This window comes from Haemorhous mexicanus, chromosome 17, assembly GCF_027477595.1.
Source record: "Haemorhous mexicanus isolate bHaeMex1 chromosome 17, bHaeMex1.pri, whole genome shotgun sequence".
NCBI classification, from domain to species: domain Eukaryota; kingdom Metazoa; phylum Chordata; class Aves; order Passeriformes; family Fringillidae; genus Haemorhous; species Haemorhous mexicanus.
This window is the reverse complement of record NC_082357.1, coordinates 6129870-6148810: the sequence shown is the minus strand read 5'-3', so window position 1 is coordinate 6148810 and position 18941 is coordinate 6129870. Positions and strand designations below refer to the sequence as shown.

General features: G+C 38.9%; 1 protein-coding gene across 1 annotated transcript in view; it reads left to right on the top strand.

Moving 5' to 3' along the window:
- The window catches only part of GRIN2A (glutamate ionotropic receptor NMDA type subunit 2A), a 161356-nt gene that overhangs the window by 100131 nt on the left and 42284 nt on the right, over window positions 1–18941 (top strand). The window contains exons 5-9 of the mRNA XM_059861765.1: window positions 8083–8288; window positions 9737–9905; window positions 10020–10173; window positions 14670–14795; window positions 17346–17575. Coding sequence (XP_059717748.1) covers window positions 8083–8288; window positions 9737–9905; window positions 10020–10173; window positions 14670–14795; window positions 17346–17575 — 885 coding nt within the window. The remainder of the gene's footprint in view (window positions 1–8082; window positions 8289–9736; window positions 9906–10019; window positions 10174–14669; window positions 14796–17345; window positions 17576–18941) is intronic.

Genomic DNA, 18941 nt, shown 5'->3' with positions numbered 1-18941 from the left:
TTTTATTTGCTTGATTTTGTGGCTTTTTTTTGACAGATTTTATAGTAAAAAAAGTGTGCTTTTTACTTTTAAGTAAAAACACACTTAAAAAAAAAAAGTGAAGTTCCTGTTGGAATTGGAGAATAATCCTATCAATGTTTGCCTAAAAAATTCAGAATCTTGACTAGTCCAGGTAGACAAGTGATCTCCATATGGAGTTCTAGACTAGAAGGAAAAATGTAGCATCAATGTTAATCATATATGCAAGTAGTAAAGGAAAAAGTTTATCACAAGCATCATTTCTTTTCAACTCCAGTCTCAGCCTGTGATCATTTTGGCTCTGAGTGTTGCAGGCTGTGGCTCCATATTTAAAAACTTGTTTTAAGAAACTGTTTTTAATACAAGACTGTAGGAAAACATACATCTAAATCATCAACCAGTTTTATTTTAAATTCATGAAACGTGATTCTGCATTATCTAAATGGCTGCTGAAATTTATGAATTCTTTTTGTTATAGTTTTAAAAACCCATTAAATCAACTTAAAACCCCAGTTTATAAGACTACAAGATTCTTCATGATGATGAATAATAATGACAAAATCTGAATTACTGAAGGACATCTCAATAAATATACTAGTCATGCAGAAACACAGAGAGTAGTCCTAGATTATGCTGTGTATTTTTTTATGTTCATTTGATGCAAATTTAATTCTCTGGATAAATTTAATCCTCTCCAAATGTGTCAATCTGAATCTTTGGAGGAATCATTTGCTCACTAACTGTTATGAAAATTTCTTACCCTATTTTAAAATTCTTCAACAGTCTGCATATCATATATAATGTTCTGGAAAAATATAATACTGCTTGGGGAATATTATTAGCATGAGGTGCCAAAGGAAGAAAATGCTCAAAGAGGCAGCCAAAAATGCTTATGTTAAAATAATTTCATACATTTTGTACCTTGAAACTTCTCTAAAGAGACCATTCAAAGGACAAGGAGAGATGGGTTTGATTTTTTTGAAAAATAATCTAACAGCAGCAAAGAAATACTGGATATATGAGCCATCATTATTTCCAAGAAATAACTCAAGCCTGTTTTAACCTTCCAGTGAGGCCCTGTCAGAGGATGAGGGTTTGGGGTGGGTTGTGCTGTGCCTGCCATGGCTGTAGGGCAGCAGTGCCCACTCCTCCTGCAGTGCTGGGCTCCCTGGAGGCTGATCCTTGCCTTGGCTGTGCAGTTTTTCAGCTGGTGAATCCCTTCCTGCTCTTTGTCAGGCTTCTAGGAGGAGGAACAAAAAGGGATGTGTGTGGTGGTGTGTGGCCCTGGTTTGAAGCCCTGCTGGTGGCCAGTAGGGAGAGGAGTGAGGGCAGGGCAGCTCTGGTGGCTGCTCCAGAAGGGCTGTGGAAGGGGCTCAGCTTTAATCAGGAATTCTGTCAGAGGGGTGATGTGAGAGCCAAGAACGCTCTGCCCACCAGACTTATTCTCCTGACCACAGGCTGATCCTGCCTCTGTGGATGAGGACAAATAAACTGACTAATCAATTATCCTGGCAAGCTGGACGTAGCTCTGGTCTGTCTGGGCACACCCCAGATCTTTTCAGCAGTGTCCCTGGGCACCTCAGCTCCATTGACTGAGAGATGGAGGAGGCCCTTCTCTTCCACATGGTTTATTTGAACGGCTCTCTAGTGTTGTCTCAATGTTCTCTCCAAGTTGCAGGTTTTACCCCATATCTCTTAGGCAATTTCTTTCCTCTTGTTCCTTTCTCCTTGAGCTGTTTTGCTCAATTTCAAAACTGTCAAAGTTACTCATCTGAGATCTAACATTTGCTGCTCTGAGTTTCCAGACAAGGCATGTGCTTCTCCTTTCTCTTACAGTGCAGCAGGGAGTAGCACAGAATGGTTTTATTGAAGTATTTTTAAATATCCTCAATCCTATATGGAAAAATCAAGTCTTAGCATCTAATTAAATAATTTACTCATGTGAAAAAAATGACAGTGCAACAGCCTGTAAATCCTCATAATGTAACTAATGTACATACTGCAAGTAGCTAATTTATTATTTATGTAGAAAGAGTAATTGTGTTTTATGTGAAGATTATTTTACCTGGTATCCTCCTAAAAAATCCAGATTTATTATTAAAACAAAATTTTCTTTGTTTCTAAACTGCTTTAATTCAAATACAATTTTTCTTTGTTTTCAGAATTGATATCCTTCACTTAAAGCTTATGGTTATAGAGAAGCTGTGCAACCATAGCTAGAGAACATTTATCTCACCCCTCAGAAAATAAGTTTTTTTTTCTTTACTCAGTATTGAAATTTTGAGGTGGTAACTTCACATGTAAGTGGGCTTGACTGAGGGGTTTGTCCCATATCAAATGCTGAAGAAAGCTGTTTGAACAATAATAGTTTGAAGACTGAAAATCACTTTTTGGGCATGTTTCACAGGCATGCAGCAAGATATTTTGACAGATCCTAAAGCAGCTACTCAAACTTCTGACATGAACGTTCATATTCTTGACAGGCAAAGGGGATTCTATTCTCAGGCAAGAGATTTTTAAGAAGACAAGCTTAATGTGCTCGTTAAAGTGAAACTTGATAAATTTACCTGAGTTAGCAGTGTTGCCCAAATATCACCAAAGCACTGCAGGATCACTGTGCTCAACAGCCCTCAGAGGTTCAGCAGCCCCAGCTGCAGCTCCCCTCTTCCTGTTACCTCAGAGAGGTGGGACCTGCATGTCTCAGGCCCATCAACCTCACTGAACTTCACAGACTGCTAGTCTGTTTTTTCCTTTTTTTTTTAGTATATTTTTTAATGTGGAATTAAACCAAATCAATCCAATATTAAAATCATATACTAGAATATGATTAGCAGTGGCAAAAAGTAAGCAGTTTAATTAGCAGTATGTATCACATATCTTAACTGAGGTGGGGAAGACTATATTTAAAGATGAGTGTGTTCCACGTGTAAAGATGAGTTCCAGGGTAAAAAAAAATTTTACTGATGCTCTAGGTAGATACAGATGAAGTTACCATGGTGGTCTGTATTCTGGGTGAATCTGTGTACTACATGGCAAAATTGCTAATGAAACACCACTGCAAGAACTGTTCCTTTACATCCAGGTTTATTCTAAACAGAGCCTGTCATCTTTAACTTTCCACTGATGCAGGATTTAATGCAGAACTGGGTTTGTCTCTGATGAAGTAGCATATGCCAGGTTTACAAGCTCTGTGTGGGGTTGTACACATTTGTATCTAAGTAGGAAGGAGTGGGCAGAGGGTACATGGTTCCTGCCTGGAATAAATGAACCAAGGTCTTCCCAGAGAGCTCCATCTGGCTACCAACATCCACTGTCATGTAGCCCAGAACAGACAGCTCCTGGAGCTGCCTGTGGAGCTGACTTCACTGGGCAGGAGATGAGAAACCCAACCCAGTCTCAGGCAGATTTGTGACAGAGCTTTTTGTCAGAGTACTGTGGGGGTAAAAAAATCAGTGAGGGGCTCCATGGTAATTTCTTGTGAAATTTCGATTGATTTGAGCAAGGGTCACAACAGCTGAGGGATCCTCCTGTGTTGGGAAGGATGAAAGTTTGACAAGAAAGTCTCACAGATATGTGTGCTTAGCAGAAAGATTTTTAAATGTAGAGTCTGATAAAGGAATAGAGATGGAAGCAAGTTTTGATATAGAAGAAAAGAATTGCTGAGCCAGTCTTACTGGATAACCAAGGAGGTAAAGGGTGTGTTAGTTAGAAGGGGTTTTTATGGCTTAGACAAAGGATAAGCCCACCTCAAACAAGAAGATGTTTTTACCAAGCAGAAAGATAGCACAGACAAACAAGGCAGCAAATGTGGCAAGTAGAGAAAAGGTCTCAGAATTTTCCACTGCAAGAAAACTGAAAAAAACCTTATAGCTTAAACTGTAATGTACTGACTTTTAGTGATTGGAGAATAGTAACATGAATATGGTAATTAGAGAAGTTATGATAGGCTATAGATAAAAGTTAAGGTATAGATTGGTTCTGTTGTATTAAGATGTTAAGCAAAGAAAAGTATATAATGCACTGTAACCAAAGCCAAAGGGTGTCCAGGCCTGCCTGCAGCTGGAGCTGAAGCTGTAGGCACAGCTTTGTCACCCATGGCCCTGGACTGCTGTAACACCATGGATACAATAAACTGCATTTTGGAGAGCTTCCTGGAGTCCCACATCTTTCATTCAGGCTCTTACCCTTGTGTCTCACAAGTGGTAGGGATGTTCCCTACCACTTGTGAGAAATGCAGATATTTTAACTAGAACAGATGAAATTGCCTGAGCTAATAATCTGTTTGCTGGGGTATCTTTTGTCAGTAGCTCTGTGCTGTAATGTGATATATCCTTGTTGCCCCTAGCAGAAGCAGCAGCGTGCTCTTTAACATCTGTTGGGCTGTCATTCCCTGTATTCCATCCTTGTTTTGTGTATTTAGCCTTCCTATAAATATGCCTGTCCTGACACTTACTGCCAGCTAAAAATTGCATGTTGTTTCTGTATCAGTGAGCTTCTGCCTAGCCTAAAGGCCCTTCCTTTGACCTTTACTCTGCTGAATTGTTTGAATTGCACCAACTATTATGCAGCATTTCTTACATCATGTATTCCCAAGGAGGATCCAGCTCTTTGTTGCTGTAAAGGAATCATAACTCCCATGGAAAGCAAAGGTGGTGTGCTTTGCCCCTGTTCTTTGCACCTATATATTAGGGAACAGGAAGACTTTGGGGGCAGCTCTCCCTCTCTGAAGGTAAAGGTATGTCTGTCTGGGCATTTCTGGAGAGCTGTAAGGTCTTCACTGAGTGTAGAGGTGACAAAAAAATCTTCCTTCACTGGGAGGTGAAAGAATGAGCTGTCAAATTGTTTAGCTCCCTTCCTTTCTAAGGACATAATCAACTCTTAAAATGGCTTCTCTGGTATGAGTCTGAACTCTGGCACTGCACAGAGTTTTCTGGGACATTGCCCAGAACCAAAACTGTACCAGCCACTGAGGATTTGGTGAGTGCTAATTAATAATTCTGTATGGAAAAATGAGGCTGCAGGAGGTGGCAGCTATTCATTCTCCTCCTGTTTGTTTATAATCTCTCTGGATCCTGCGTTTTCCTTGGAGCCCTGCTGGTCTCAGGACTGGTGCCTTCCTGATGGTGTCAGCAGCAGCCATGAGGGAAGAGCATATGGGGAATTTGCATTCCCCATATGAGATTTTGCAGCAAATTTTGGAAACTTCAAAGTCTTTAAATGGATGTCTTCAAACCATTCAGGACTCTAAACTACTTCTTATGAATAAGACATGGAACTGCTCGCATCATATTTTGTCACTTAGAGGCCATTGTGAAATATGGACCCTCAGAAATATAAAAGTGGCACAAAGGTTTGCAGCAGGTGGTGCACAGCAGATGCTGTGTCTGGAGGAAGGGTTTTGCTCTTGTGCTTTGTTCTGCAGCTGTTATTGCTAACCTGACAAAGTCTATTTTAGCTGTTTAGTTATTGATTTAAAGCTTGCCATAGTAGCTCTTCCTTTTAAGTGAAAAAGTGTAATGAAAAAATAGTAGTAAATAGTTTTTCAATAAAGCAAGATGGGCTAGATTTTTTATTTGCTCAGCACTATTTTCTTAACTGGGACAGCTCAAAAAGTATGTTTTGCAATGTATGTGTGTTAAATGTAGAAGGAACATCCCTGAAAATCTTTCTCTTTTGAATGGTTTGGCTGGGTAGTCCTGGGAGTGCATTTAGTATCATTGTTGTCATGTAGCATTTTTTCTAACCAAGGGATGATGGGTGTGTGCTGTGTACAGCTCCCCTCTGCTGGGAGGAGGGTGACAGGACTGAGGTATTTGTTTGTTTTTGGTGAGATATGCTGGTATGACAGACTCTCTTTCTGTGCCAGCCCTGGCACACAGTGAAGCTCTGTTCAGGATCTGGCCTTGCTCTTTTCCTCTGGTTTGATGAGCAGGACTGTGTTAATCATCCTTACATTGTTCAGAGACTTCTTTGGGATGCAGCAGGAGGGGGACTCAGGTACAGCAATGTGGAACTGTGCAGGTCTCTGTCTGCCTTTGGCTGCCCCACAGAAACACACCAAATTCTTCATTGTCACACCAAATTCTTCGTTCTCACTCTCCTTGGCTGCAATACTCCAAAGATAACAAGGCTGGGATGGGGTGGTCAAAGCACATGGGCCAGAGTCAGATGTGGGGAGCTTTAGGCAACAGTGGATGAGGTGAGCACCCTGTGGCTGCTAACTCAGTCTGACTTCAAACCAGCTCTTCCACGGTTCTTCCATGATCTCAGCTATTTTCCCCTTCCCTTCCTGCATCCTGTAGAGATTAAACCAAAGGGAATATTCCAGACTGCATGTGAAGTCAGAGAAAATAGGAAAGAATATGCAAATTCAAAAGAAATACAATGGTTGTATGTACCATTGCATGTTTTTACTTGAAGATGTAAATGCCATCCCATTTCCTTGCTGATGATTGGAATAGGCAGACAGGCACATTTTCCACTTCAGAAGTCCCTGGTATCCCTTGGCACGTTTGCTGCTTGTCTGAGGGCCTGGGCTGGCTGGAATCCTCCCATTCCAGATGGCCACCCCCATGTTGTGCTCAGGGCTGTGACGACACCGTGTAGGCTCACGTAAGCCAGCGCACGCTGCTGTCACTGCTCACCACACCTCAACAACTGAACTGGTTTCTTTATAGAAAAAATAGATTGTTCCATTGGGACTGAACTAGCCTTTCTCCTAAAGGCTTTGTCCACTGTGTTTTGGATAAATTTCATACTAGAAATTTATATACACCATAATCATATATACAATTCCCATTGATTTAAGTGAGAATTCCTACTTCCCTTGAGATACTTTGAATTTCCTAATTTAAGTGAGTAGAGATTTGACATTTCTGCCTCCTACATGAAAGTTCAGTAAAACATCTTGACTTATAAACAGGATGGAAAGAAAACTGCAAAGGTCATGTGCTTATAGGCTTCCCAAAATAGGAATGGATATAAATCGCGTTCTTTGGGAATTTTTGTGATTAACTTTCAAGTTTTTAGAAGACAGAACATAGATAACAATTTAAAAATTTTTTATGGGCTTGAGTCTCTTACTGTACTGTTAATTCCCACATTTTCCTTACAAAAGAAATATTTGAACAGTCTTACGATTGTTGTCATTTGTTTAGCTTAAGCAGCTCAAGAATTATTAAATGCATTAGGTTATAAATTATGTGGATTATGCTCATTTATACTATCTGTCATCAGATAAAACATGCAATTAGATTTGTGGATAGAAAGTAGTTAAACAATCTGAGGAGGAAAACACTAGACTCGAAAATATTTAAATCATAAACCTCCTTCTGGTGATCTAATGGAAAGAAATGTGGGTTAATTTAGAAGGGTTATTTTATAATAGTAAATAAGCTGGAAATTTTCATGTGCAGTGGGATTTGCTTTCTTAAAAGTACCCAACAGTTGGCAGAATAAAAAAGCTATGAGAAATTATTCTAATGGAAATTCTTACTAAAAATATGGTTTGGTCTGGCTTCAGTGGAAGCCTGGGTAAAGGCTTTTACAATGGCCTCTCAATGTGTAAGAACACAAGAGTCTTCTCTTTGGGAAGATACAGAAATGGCATTGTGATATTTTAGTTATTGGTCAGATGGGTAGGAGTGAGTGTGCATTAGGGGTTTGTTTGGTTGATTTTTTAGAAATAATTTTTTATCAATTCAAATGGGTCCTGGTTACAAATCGAGTATCCAGTTGCTGTTCTCAAATAAAAATGCTGAATGTCAAATTTCAGTGCATGTAGCACCAGGTGATAGATGGTGTTAACTGATGACATCCAGTCTGTATAAAACAGTTACCTAGAATAATATTAGAATAATGTTACCTTGTTTGTCTTTACCACTGTGCATTTTCTCATTTCATGCAATTGCTAATAAATTTTAAAGTAATTTTAACAACAAAACCCCAGACCAACTGTCCTGGCCATGTAATTCCTTGGGCTTGTGTCCCAGCCTATTTAATATTGGCCCCATCTTCCAACACCATCAGGAAGCTCTCAGCAGCCTGTGGCTCTTGGCCTTTCAGGTGGGGAAGTGGGAGAACAACTCCCTGAGCCTCAAGTACTCGGTGTGGCCGAGGTACAGCTCCTTCGCAGACAGCGACCCCGACGACAACCACCTGAGCATTGTCACCCTGGAGGAGGCTCCCTTTGTCATCGTGGAGGATGTGGATCCTCTCATGGAGAGCTGCCAAAAAAACACCGTGCCATGCCGGAAATTTGTCAAACTTAAGTGAGTAAATACACAACGTTCCCTTTTCTTTTCCCGACTGCAAAATATAGTTCCGTTCCCTTTTCCCCCCCCTTCCCTTTTCCCCCCCCTTCCCTTTTCCCCCCCCTTCCCTTTTCCCCCCCCCTTCCCTTTTCCCCCATCCTTCCCTTTCCCCCATCCTTCCCTTTTCCCCCCCCTTCCCTTTTCCCCCCCCTTCCCTTTTCCCCCTTCTTCTCACATGATATGCTCTTTGCACTTCCTCCTTTTTAAAAAGTTGAGAGTTTCTGGTTTAATGTAAGTCACATTAAGTTATTAACAAGGTAGTAAGTTTATAGTAAACTCAAAGTCAATGCGAATCAGCCCATTTCAGTCACATGGAAGAAGATTGTGTTCCAAAATGGGACTGGTTTAATGAGTTCTCTTTGAGTTGTTTCCAGCTGTGTTGAGATACGCCTGCTTTCATTAATCTGTAACAATTTGAAAATGTCTCCTAATGAAAATGTGAGTTTATGCTGCAATTTGGTGTAGAATAAACTACTCCAGCATAAAATACCACTGTGACTATCAAGAGAAAAGTCCCCTTCTGTCCGTGCTCCATAACTTCTGAGCAGTCATTAGAATTCAGTGGAAGAGTTTCCACTGTACATTTGTCAGTGGTGTTTCACCTGCTCTGTGCTTTGATCTGTGTATTTATGAACTGAATATAACAGGATTTTTACTGAGCAGGTGTGAGGGAATATGATGCATGATTCTGAAGATTTCCAGAGGCTGCTAAATGGTTGTGCACATGATTCCTGAAGTCCAGAGAAATTTATTTTTTATTTAAGTTCTAAACTAGTTTTATTTTAATTTTGAATTTTTCCAAAGGCTGTATATGCCTTCTGAAGATGCATATACTAAAAGGTTCTAGAGGTCACAAAATGAACATTTCAGGAAAAAAAAGGTGAAGAGAAAACTTGCATCCTTGCACTTAAAGGCAGCCTGAAGTTCACCTTCTCCTAGTGCAGGGAAAGGTGCACTTTGAGAAGATGCATCCATTTCCAGCATGGTGAACTGCTGTGCCTTTTTACAGCTTACATATTCTTTAATTACTGAATGACATGTAGTCTGATGTCTTGAGAGTAAAAGTAATAAAAGTTTAATCTATTCCTAAGGGAGAGATTAGTAAGAGCAGGCTGTATGTCTTGATGGAGCAGTGCAGTGCGTGAGGCTGGATCCTGGAGTAGAAGGATGTCATGTGGGGTAATGTTGTTTTTGTGTCTCACCAAACAGCTCTGTCATGATTAGCAGGAGCTGCAAACACCATATAGCTATAAAAGCATCCTGTGGGTTATTTTTGCCTTGATTCAGAAAAACATGGTCATTCACAAGAGTGGCAAAATGTTGTTTCACAGTGTGCTGTATCTTGCTGTTGTGCTGCCTCTGTTTTTCCCAGCAGGAATATTTATGTGTGTCTTCTCTGTTGACAGCAACAAAACTAATGAGGGAACGAACGTAAAGAAGTGCTGCAAAGGATTCTGCATCGATATCTTGAAGAAGTTGTCTAAAACTGTCAAGTTCACATATGACCTGTACTTGGTGACAAATGGGAAGCACGGCAAGAAAGTCAATAACGTGTGGAACGGAATGATTGGTGAAGTAAGTTCTCTTTTAGGTAAAAGAGTTCCTAGGGACTCAGTGATGTCTGGTTGAGCTCTTTGGAGGAAGGAGGAGTTCTGTGCTGACCCTGGTGTGTGTTGTCCCTGTGATTAGGTGGTGTACCACCGGGCAGTGATGGCTGTGGGCTCGCTCACCATCAACGAGGAGCGCTCGGAAGTCGTTGATTTTTCGGTGCCGTTTGTGGAGACCGGGATCAGTGTCATGGTGTCACGGAGCAACGGCACAGTTTCACCCTCTGCTTTCCTAGGTATGGTCTCCAGCCCATCCAGATAACTTAACTGCATTTCTGTAGAGTTTGGCAGATTTAATTGTGTGTTAAGATATGTAGTACATTAACGCAGTTCTGTTAAGTTTTGAATTTTGCATTAAGAAGTTTGTGCTGTGTTGATGTGCTGATTATCATGACCATTAACACATGGACACAGTGCTGTTGGTTTTGGATGCTGAAAGTGAAAACCAAAGACAGTGATTTCAGTATGAAAAAGAATCCCCTAAACTCTTCAATCAGGAAAATTACATCCTCAACCCTGCTTCCTTTCAAACTAACTTACGCTTGTTTAGCCCATCATAATTTGCATAATATCTTTTTAATATTCACAAAATAATTGAAAAACCCATTGTAGAGTTGAAGAGCAACTTCCTTATATTTAGATATAATTTAAAGCTAGTTTGGTAACAGCTACTTCTGACTTCTGAAGGCCACACTACTGCACTGGAGAGCTGAGTGTTTTCCCCATTGATGGATCTGAACAGTAGAGATACAGCGAAGAAATGAAAGGCTGGGCAGACAGGAGGTGGGATATAAAGAAGCAAAGACTCTGGGCTTCTTTTCTTGCATGCTTCTTTCAGTTGTGCATTTTCCCTTTCATTATTTCCCTCTCCTCTTTTAGTATTTATAGTTTCTTTTGGTGTTTGGCCAGAATTTCCCTGAACCTGAAAAGAGAATGAGCCACGAGGTGCTTCAAAAATGCCCAGAATGCTGTTATGTTCTTCATCATGTATTTGGGCCTACTATTTTTAAAGATCTCTTGTACTGGAATAGTGACACTAAAACCATTAAGTGGAAAAAGAAAAAATAGTATATTCCAGATATCTTAGGGCACAGTTTAGAATGTTCAAGTCCATTGGATCTGCAGTGAGACCAGTCCTAAATTGCTAAGTGGAAGTTCTTCACTCCCCCTGAAGTTGCTCACAGACATTTAAGAGCAGATTAGTGGTGTAGTATCAGATACAAGGAGGCAAATAATTGAATTTTCTTACACAAGAACCATCATTTAACCATAGAGCTTATTTCTCAGATCTGTTCCATAAAAGCACATTACAGAGATGATGCCAGTAAATATGACACAGTGAGTAATCAAATAATTTCCCAAAAGTGGTGATACCTAAGTAGATTTTGTTGATGTTTGATATGAATGAAAGACTTTAAGTGAAATTACAAGAAACTGTACTTGAAATGAAAATACTCAGAGAGTATCTTTTATTTCTTTGAGTCATTGAGTTGTAAAGTTCATTTTTTAAATTGCAGTCGCAGCATGTTGAAACGACCATTGGAAATAAAAACTGGGGTATTTTCTAAAGTGCAAGTCCAGTTGATTTTTTTCTTCTCCCTTAAAAACCTTTACAGCCACCATCAAAAGAGAAGCTGCTTTTGCATTTTTCACAACCAACAGAGTTATTAGATTTCTAAAATGCATTTAATGTTATTGGTTTAGTTGGATGTGTATATAATTCAAAAGAAACAAAAAAAGAACCCCTTCTCATAAAGCTCTCTAAAATAGCTCTACTTTTGAAGAAATCTGATTTTACTGCACCAATAAATCAAGTCTGCTCTCAGAAGTGTGCTCTGTTTTTTTCAGGCATAGATGAAGCTGCCAGTTTGCTGAAATTGACTGTGTATTTTGATGAGGTGTGCGTAGTAGTAAAATGTTTTGCCTTGCAAAATACTATCAGGCAGATAACTGAATTTATTCACAGACTGATTTTGTTTCAATTAAGTGAATGTCTGAGAATAGAGTCACCTTACGTAAGTCTTTTAAAAGACTTAAAAAAAAAAAATCTGTCAAATATAGCACTATTTTTAAAGAATAGCACTTGATTACAGTTCCTGTAATATCTGGATTTGTGAATTGTTTTTGTGAATGTGGACAAGTACAGGATTTTGTGTGACTAGATTTCTCCAGTCAGTTGTTGTGTCCAGTAGATCTGAGGAACTGATGGGCTGTGACAGCCTCATCCTCGTTATCTGCTGTGTTCTGATTCTGATGTGTCTCCTTCAAATGAGAGTTTTATCCATGTTAAAACATTTTCACATTGTACTAGAGATAATATATACTAGATCTACAAATACTTTTTAAATGATTCTGTGGAGTCTTGGTTCAACTTCATTTAAACAACCAAATTAATAAAGGAAAACATTAAATCTCCATTTCTGTATTTTTCAGAGGGAGAGTTCATAGGTGAGGTCAGTTTTCTTTTCTGGAGGCATTGATGGAATAGAAGATCTATGCCCCTCTTTTTTTAATGTATTCCTGCAGTTTTGGTTTTGGTGGTGGGAGGTAGGACTCAAAGACATCTTTTCCTTGCTTGATATTCTCTGTTGTCAGTCATTTGAAATATACACTAACAAGTCATATATTAGTTTTTTTTCTGCCATATTATAGCTTTACTGAAAATTCCTTTAAAACCTGCTGCTTGCCTGAGGGAAGTTCCCTTCCTGTCCTTTGAGAATCAAAGCACAGTGCTGAATGTGTAATTGGATCTCTAATATGACAGGAAGATCGACTTTGTTATTCAGTTGATTTTGTACTTGCTCAATCTTACTGCTTGCTATCCCAAATAACTTTTTGTTTTCCTATTGCTTCTATTAATTCACCACCTCATTACCAGATTCCTTAAATTATTAAAGAGAATTCTGCTTAAACTCTTGGTTATAGCTCACTTTTGTACATTGGCTTGTTTTGCCCTTTGCCTTCTTTAGATTTTGACAAATTACCATTGCTGTTTCTACACTTTTGCTTTTGAGAAGGGTTTTATCAGCCTTACTTTCTTCTGTAAGAATGCTGTCAAAATTTTATAGTAGTTCTACATGAATGCCAATTTAATCCAGTTACTAAGTGAATTCAGAAAGTATTTTTTAGACTGTATTTGGCTACATTATGTGCCTTCCCTGGCTGCATCTACCTAGATCTTTCTCTGCCTTCTACAAATTCTGTTATTTTCCTAACTTACCATTCTCTCCCAAACAAATAATTACAGTACTTGAACAAACTTCATACCCTGTCTTAAAAATAAAATAATTAATTGAAAAAATACTGCTCTCTTGCAAGAGGAAAACAATTTTATTTAAAATGTCCTGCTTTGCCTTAGTTACCATCCAAAAGCACCAGTGGGGCTATTTGTTATTTAGTCTTGTCTAAGTCACAGATTTCTGAAGAAATCATAGCAAAGACAAAAGATCTCATGAGTTTTCTATGCTGGGCACAAATTATTACATTTTATTCTATTCTGGGTGAATCATCTGAATTTGGGCAAGGTTCAGATTGGACTGTTGGGTTTAGAACATCTCAGTTCTCAGTCATTGTCCTTTCCTGCAATGAGGGAAGAAGTTTCAGTGATTCTAGTCTTAAATTCAAAGAATGAAAAAGCTACAAGAGAGGAACTTCTTGGGCTTTCAAAAACAGGCAAAACATTTTAGCACACCAATTTTCTGTAATTTCAATTGTTTCCTGAGTCTGTCCTAATTAGAAATGGTATACTAAGATTTGTTTTCTCACACTTCAGAGCACACTCACACTTGCTTTATTTGCACAAGTTTTGATGTGAAGTGCCCCAAATAAGTTGGCCTGATAAAGAGATATTAGTTTGCCATGCTAAACTTTCTTAGAGATATCCTGGTACCAAAGCAGCTACCAGAGGGACTTCTGAAGTGACAGAATCTGTGGCTGGGAAAGATGATATTTATATTGGTATCTGATATTGATATGGAGTCCTTTCAAAAAGTTGGTGCTTAGTCTGGTATTTGAAACTGCTTCTAGTTTTATGCTCCAACCTGCTTCTTTGACTTAATTATGGTTCTTCTGTCTTTCAAACTGACATCCAATTTTCCATAAACCCTTTTGCTTTCAGTAATTTGCTCCCAGATGAGAATGAGACATTCAAAAGGATGTGGTTGCAATTGATAAAAATATCATCTTCGTTGCAGTTAGATGAAAGTAAACACAGAGAGAAAAGAATCCTTAAACAAAAGCGTTTAGTTTGAATGAAAGTATTTATCTTTCCTCCTCTAACACTTTTTATTGGATAGAAAATGAGAGAAGTCTACTTCCCTGAATTACCAGATGTATTAAACGTATGCTTAATTGCTTTTGCTTTGCAGAAACACAGTCATAGTGGTTGGACCATTCTGTTGATAAATTTCTATAACACAGGATGAACAGACACAGCAACCTGACTGTGGACTGAATAAGCAGCGAGTCAAACCAATTATGTGCCACTCACTGTCAAAGAAAAGTGTGCAGCCTTTTGTTTTTGATTACAACTTAACATTTCAGCTGTTGACTTTATGGATTTTGTCTATATATACCAACAGCCGTTCATGATATATGGCTTAGTTATTTGCTAGCAGTTTTGTTGGAAAAAGCTAATGTAGAGGAAGCTGCTGGACTTGCCTGGTGAGGACATTAGAATTCTTGTGCTGTGACTGGTTTAATGAACTGTGTTTCTGTTTCTCTTTTGCTGCAGAGCCTTTTAGTGCTTCTGTCTGGGTGATGATGTTTGTGATGCTTCTCATCGTGTCTGCCATGGCTGTCTTTATATTTGAGTACTTTAGTCCTGTAGGATACAACAGGAACTTAGCACAAGGGAGAGGTAAGATTTGCATTTTACTTAACTCCATGTTTATTAAAAAAATCATGTATTTCCCATCCCTGGGTCTCCATCTTTTCAAATAAACATAACATAGAAATACAACTATGAAATTAGCTATTAAACTGTTTATGTTCTTCATTTAAAGTATGATTTCTTGAAGGCTTTTATGCTCATGTTTATAATTTCAATTCAATGGAATGAAGACAGGGTAAGTGGTTTCAGAGTTTTATTCAGGCAGTGTTTGGTTAGTACCTGATATCAGTTGTAAAGTGTCAGCAGTGAAATATGTTCTACTCCTGGCTATTACTAATTGATGATCAGTTCAGAGAAAGTTACCTAAAATCCTGTGGTCTGCTGGGCAGTTTGAAAAATAGCAGTTACATTGTCCAGAGTTGTGTATAGTCCCTGTAAATATCAGAACCCCTTAGCCTTGAAATGAGGTCCCTGGCAGAAGGGCATCTCTCCTTTCTGTGTGGTACCCTCGGTTACAGAAACTTCATTTTCAAAACAGACAAGCTTTGCATTAACTCTTTCTCAGTGAAGGCTGTACTTTGGCTCAAGAGTGAGGATTCCATATCTCACCATGCCCTCATCCTCCCATTTCTGCAGTGACATTTGAGAGTGCAGCCTTTGTTAAAATTTCTAACTCATTCTTGCTTTGTTTCATAACAAGAGATCTTCCAGCTTGGTGAACACACCTCTGGGCTGTATTAAAAGCAAATGATTTCTTCTAGACAAGGGCTGTCTTGTTCCCTGAAAAAGTGGATTTTTGTAATGTTCAGATGATGTTATCATTTTAATAGGATGGTAAATGTGTAACCTCTGTCTGAAATAAACACTGTGCTAAAAGAGGGGAAATCCAAGGTGAATATAGACACTGGGGGTCCAGGGGCTTGCCTGTTCTGTTCTGTGCCTGAATTGATTATTTAGTGCACTTACAGCTACAAAGACATGTTATGGCACTAGACCATCCCAACTTAGCTCTAAAGACTTGCCACAAATCCAGCTGCCATTAATTTTAAACCTGGAATAGTTAAAAAAAAAAAAAAAAGTTTTATCATCTCTCATTTCCCTTGGCTTGTTTTGCAGGATGAATCTCAGTGGTAATACAACCTCCAGTGGCACAGAACTTTAGATTGCTCCCTTGGCATATAATTTCTGTAACACTGTTGCTCAGAAAAATGCACATTATCCCTGTATCAGCTCAGCCCTTAATATGTCTAGAAGGTAGTTAGAGAAACCAAAAGCCAGATCCATTGTGTTTATTTTACTGTACTCTGTTTTGCTAGTGCTGCTGCAGAATAGGGGCATAATCTGAGATGTAGATCTTGGCTGCATTGTGAAATATTTACACTGCACTAGAGAGCATTTCTACTGAAATGAGAGCATGCACTGAGTATACCCACTTAGGGTTTTATTATTTTAAGAATCATTGAATTATTATTAAAATAAATTATAGTTTAAATGAATAGCTAAATCTATATTTGTAATGTGCATCCCCTTGGATAAAGGGACAGGGCAGGGAAGGAGATAAAGTTACAGATTTCTGCATCAGAGCTTATTGACTAAATTGCAATTGAACTGCAAGAAGGATAATTATAAGTAGGCCAAATGAGTCACAGTCAGGGGAGGTCTGAGAGTCTGGCTGATGAGCAATGTGTGATTGCATTGTGCTTACCTAGAGCTGGGTGAGAGTAACTGCCCTTGGTTCTCCCAGGGCTCCCTAATGGGGCCTTTGGGGTGGGTAATGACATTGTTAATTCACTGCTGCCCCTGGGTGAGCCTGGGGGCAGAATGCTGCCCACTTCCAGCTTTGGGGTGAATTAAAAGATGACCCAAAATAGAAATAACAAAAATTACAGAATGGCTTAGCTGGGACAGAATTTTACCTGGAATGTCAACACATTTGGAGCCACAGAACCGACTCTGAACATGTGAGGCAGCCAGAGCCTGGCTTGCTCTAAATTCCCTGTCTATAGAGGTAGCTCCTTTGTTCTGTCTTTCTGATTCATGCTCTGAGTACAAAGGTGCTTAAAAGTAGGTGACACATTCACACACTTTGATCTTAAAAATGCTTACATAATGTTCAAAAAGCATAATGTTGGATGACTGGAGATGATAAAAATAATTTGGGTAAGAAAAGTACTAGAATTGAATCATTAAGACTTCAACCTCCAGTTTTCCATTTCACGTGTTTGCTGGCACAGAAAATTGACAAGACAACACTGTGGCACATTTCTTCCTGCAGGAGACACACCAGCCTGTTTCTCCTCCAAACCTATCCTTTCCATTTTCATCTTCAAAATTTTGAACCGTATGCCACGTAGAAAAATGTTGAATTATGTTTTTAAAATGTGGAACTCATTGTCATTGCAATGGAGGGTACCTATGGTAAATCCTGGGAGTATATTTGGAGTACAGTGAATATATATATATATATATATATATATATATGTATATATGTATGTCTCTGAGACTAATGGGTGTTCCCTGCATGGTATATTGGCAAGGTTTAAGTGCAGCTGAACTAAGTGCTCTTTGCAATTGCAGATCCCCATGGGCCATCCTTCACCATTGGAAAGGCAGTGTGGTTACTGTGGGGCTTGGTCTTCAACAACTCTGTGCCTGTGCAGAACCCTAAGGGGACCACGAGCAAGATCATGGTGTCAGTCTGGGCTTTCTTTGCAGTCATTTTCTTGGCCAGCTACACTGCCAACTTAGCTGCCTTTATGATTCAAGAGGAATTTGTTGACCAAGTGACTGGGCTGAGTGATAAAAAGGTGGGTATTCAGCTCAAAAGATGTCAGTGTGCATTCTCCATAATCCTTCTACAAATCTGTACTTTGTGATAAAATCTCTGAGCAAGATAATGAACTAAAACTGGATGATTTCCTTCTGAGTGCAAGTGCAAACTTTACTAACAAACCTAAGACCCAAAGTATGAAAAATCTGTTTTCAAAATCTCTGTGTTGCCAATTCAAAAGTAGCTGCATTAACTGAAAATTACCTTTATTTTGTGATAGAAATCAGTTAGCGCTTGGTCAAAAAGAATACCTCAAAATAAAGAGCTTGAAAAATGTTGTGGGATATTAGCAGTATATTAATAGAAAAAAGTCCATTTGCAAAATTATTGTGATGGATATGCACAAGATACCTGAAGGGCATTCTTTTGTTAAGTCTATGCCCACTTGTTTGAAAATGAAACTAAATATTGGCATTAAGAAGATATATTTAAATACTGTATAGCCCAGGGGACAACTTCACAAAGGGCTTTTTCTCAAAGGACAGAAAATAAAGGAAATTGTTACTAAAAACAAACCAAAAATGCAACATCTCAGCCTTGTCTGGGTTTTTTTGTTTTGTTTTAACTTCTTTTTATGACCAGCCTTTGATTGATTGCCTGGTATATCAAAGGAAGCATAGCTGGAGGAAAGATAAAAAGAAACAAAAAAATGATAATAGTTTTGTTTTCATTTAATTGTGTTGTCACACAACCTTTGAAAAAGCATGAAGATTGTGAAATATCCCTCTATTTTAAGATAATATTCTTAGAAGAGACAGATAAATGGCATTGTCTCTAGGGGATTAAAAAAAGATGATTTGAGAAATGTCTTTGTGCTGTTGGTGAGAAAGAACAGAGCATTTTCCTGGGCCCTAGCTTTTGGCAGGCTCTGCCTTGCACCTGGCACAGCAGTGGGCTCAGGAGTGACTGACCCTCACCTTCCCCTCCTGGCTGGCTCTGTGCCACAGGGCTGGAAATGTCAGCTCCTCTTCTGTAGCTTTTGGCTAACAACTTCCTTGGGATTGTCATTTTCTCTATTCTGACTGCTAAGTAGGATTTTGTTTCCACAAAAAGCAAAATAAAAATAGAAAAATACTTGAATCAGAAAATACCATCTGCTCTTGCATGGTCTGCTGATCATTTATTTGATCTGCCACCTTTGTTTCTATTTTTTGGTTCTTCAAACTTTGCCTGAAGCACACAGATATAAGGCAGGGAAGCCATGCCTTTTCTGATTAAGTTAAAAATGTTAGAACTCCAGAGGAGCAATGCACTATTTCAGAACAGTCTTCTTGTAATACATAGGTTTTGCCTCCTCCACAATCCTGAAGTTTCTTGGATTTTGAAAAACCAAATCATTTGGG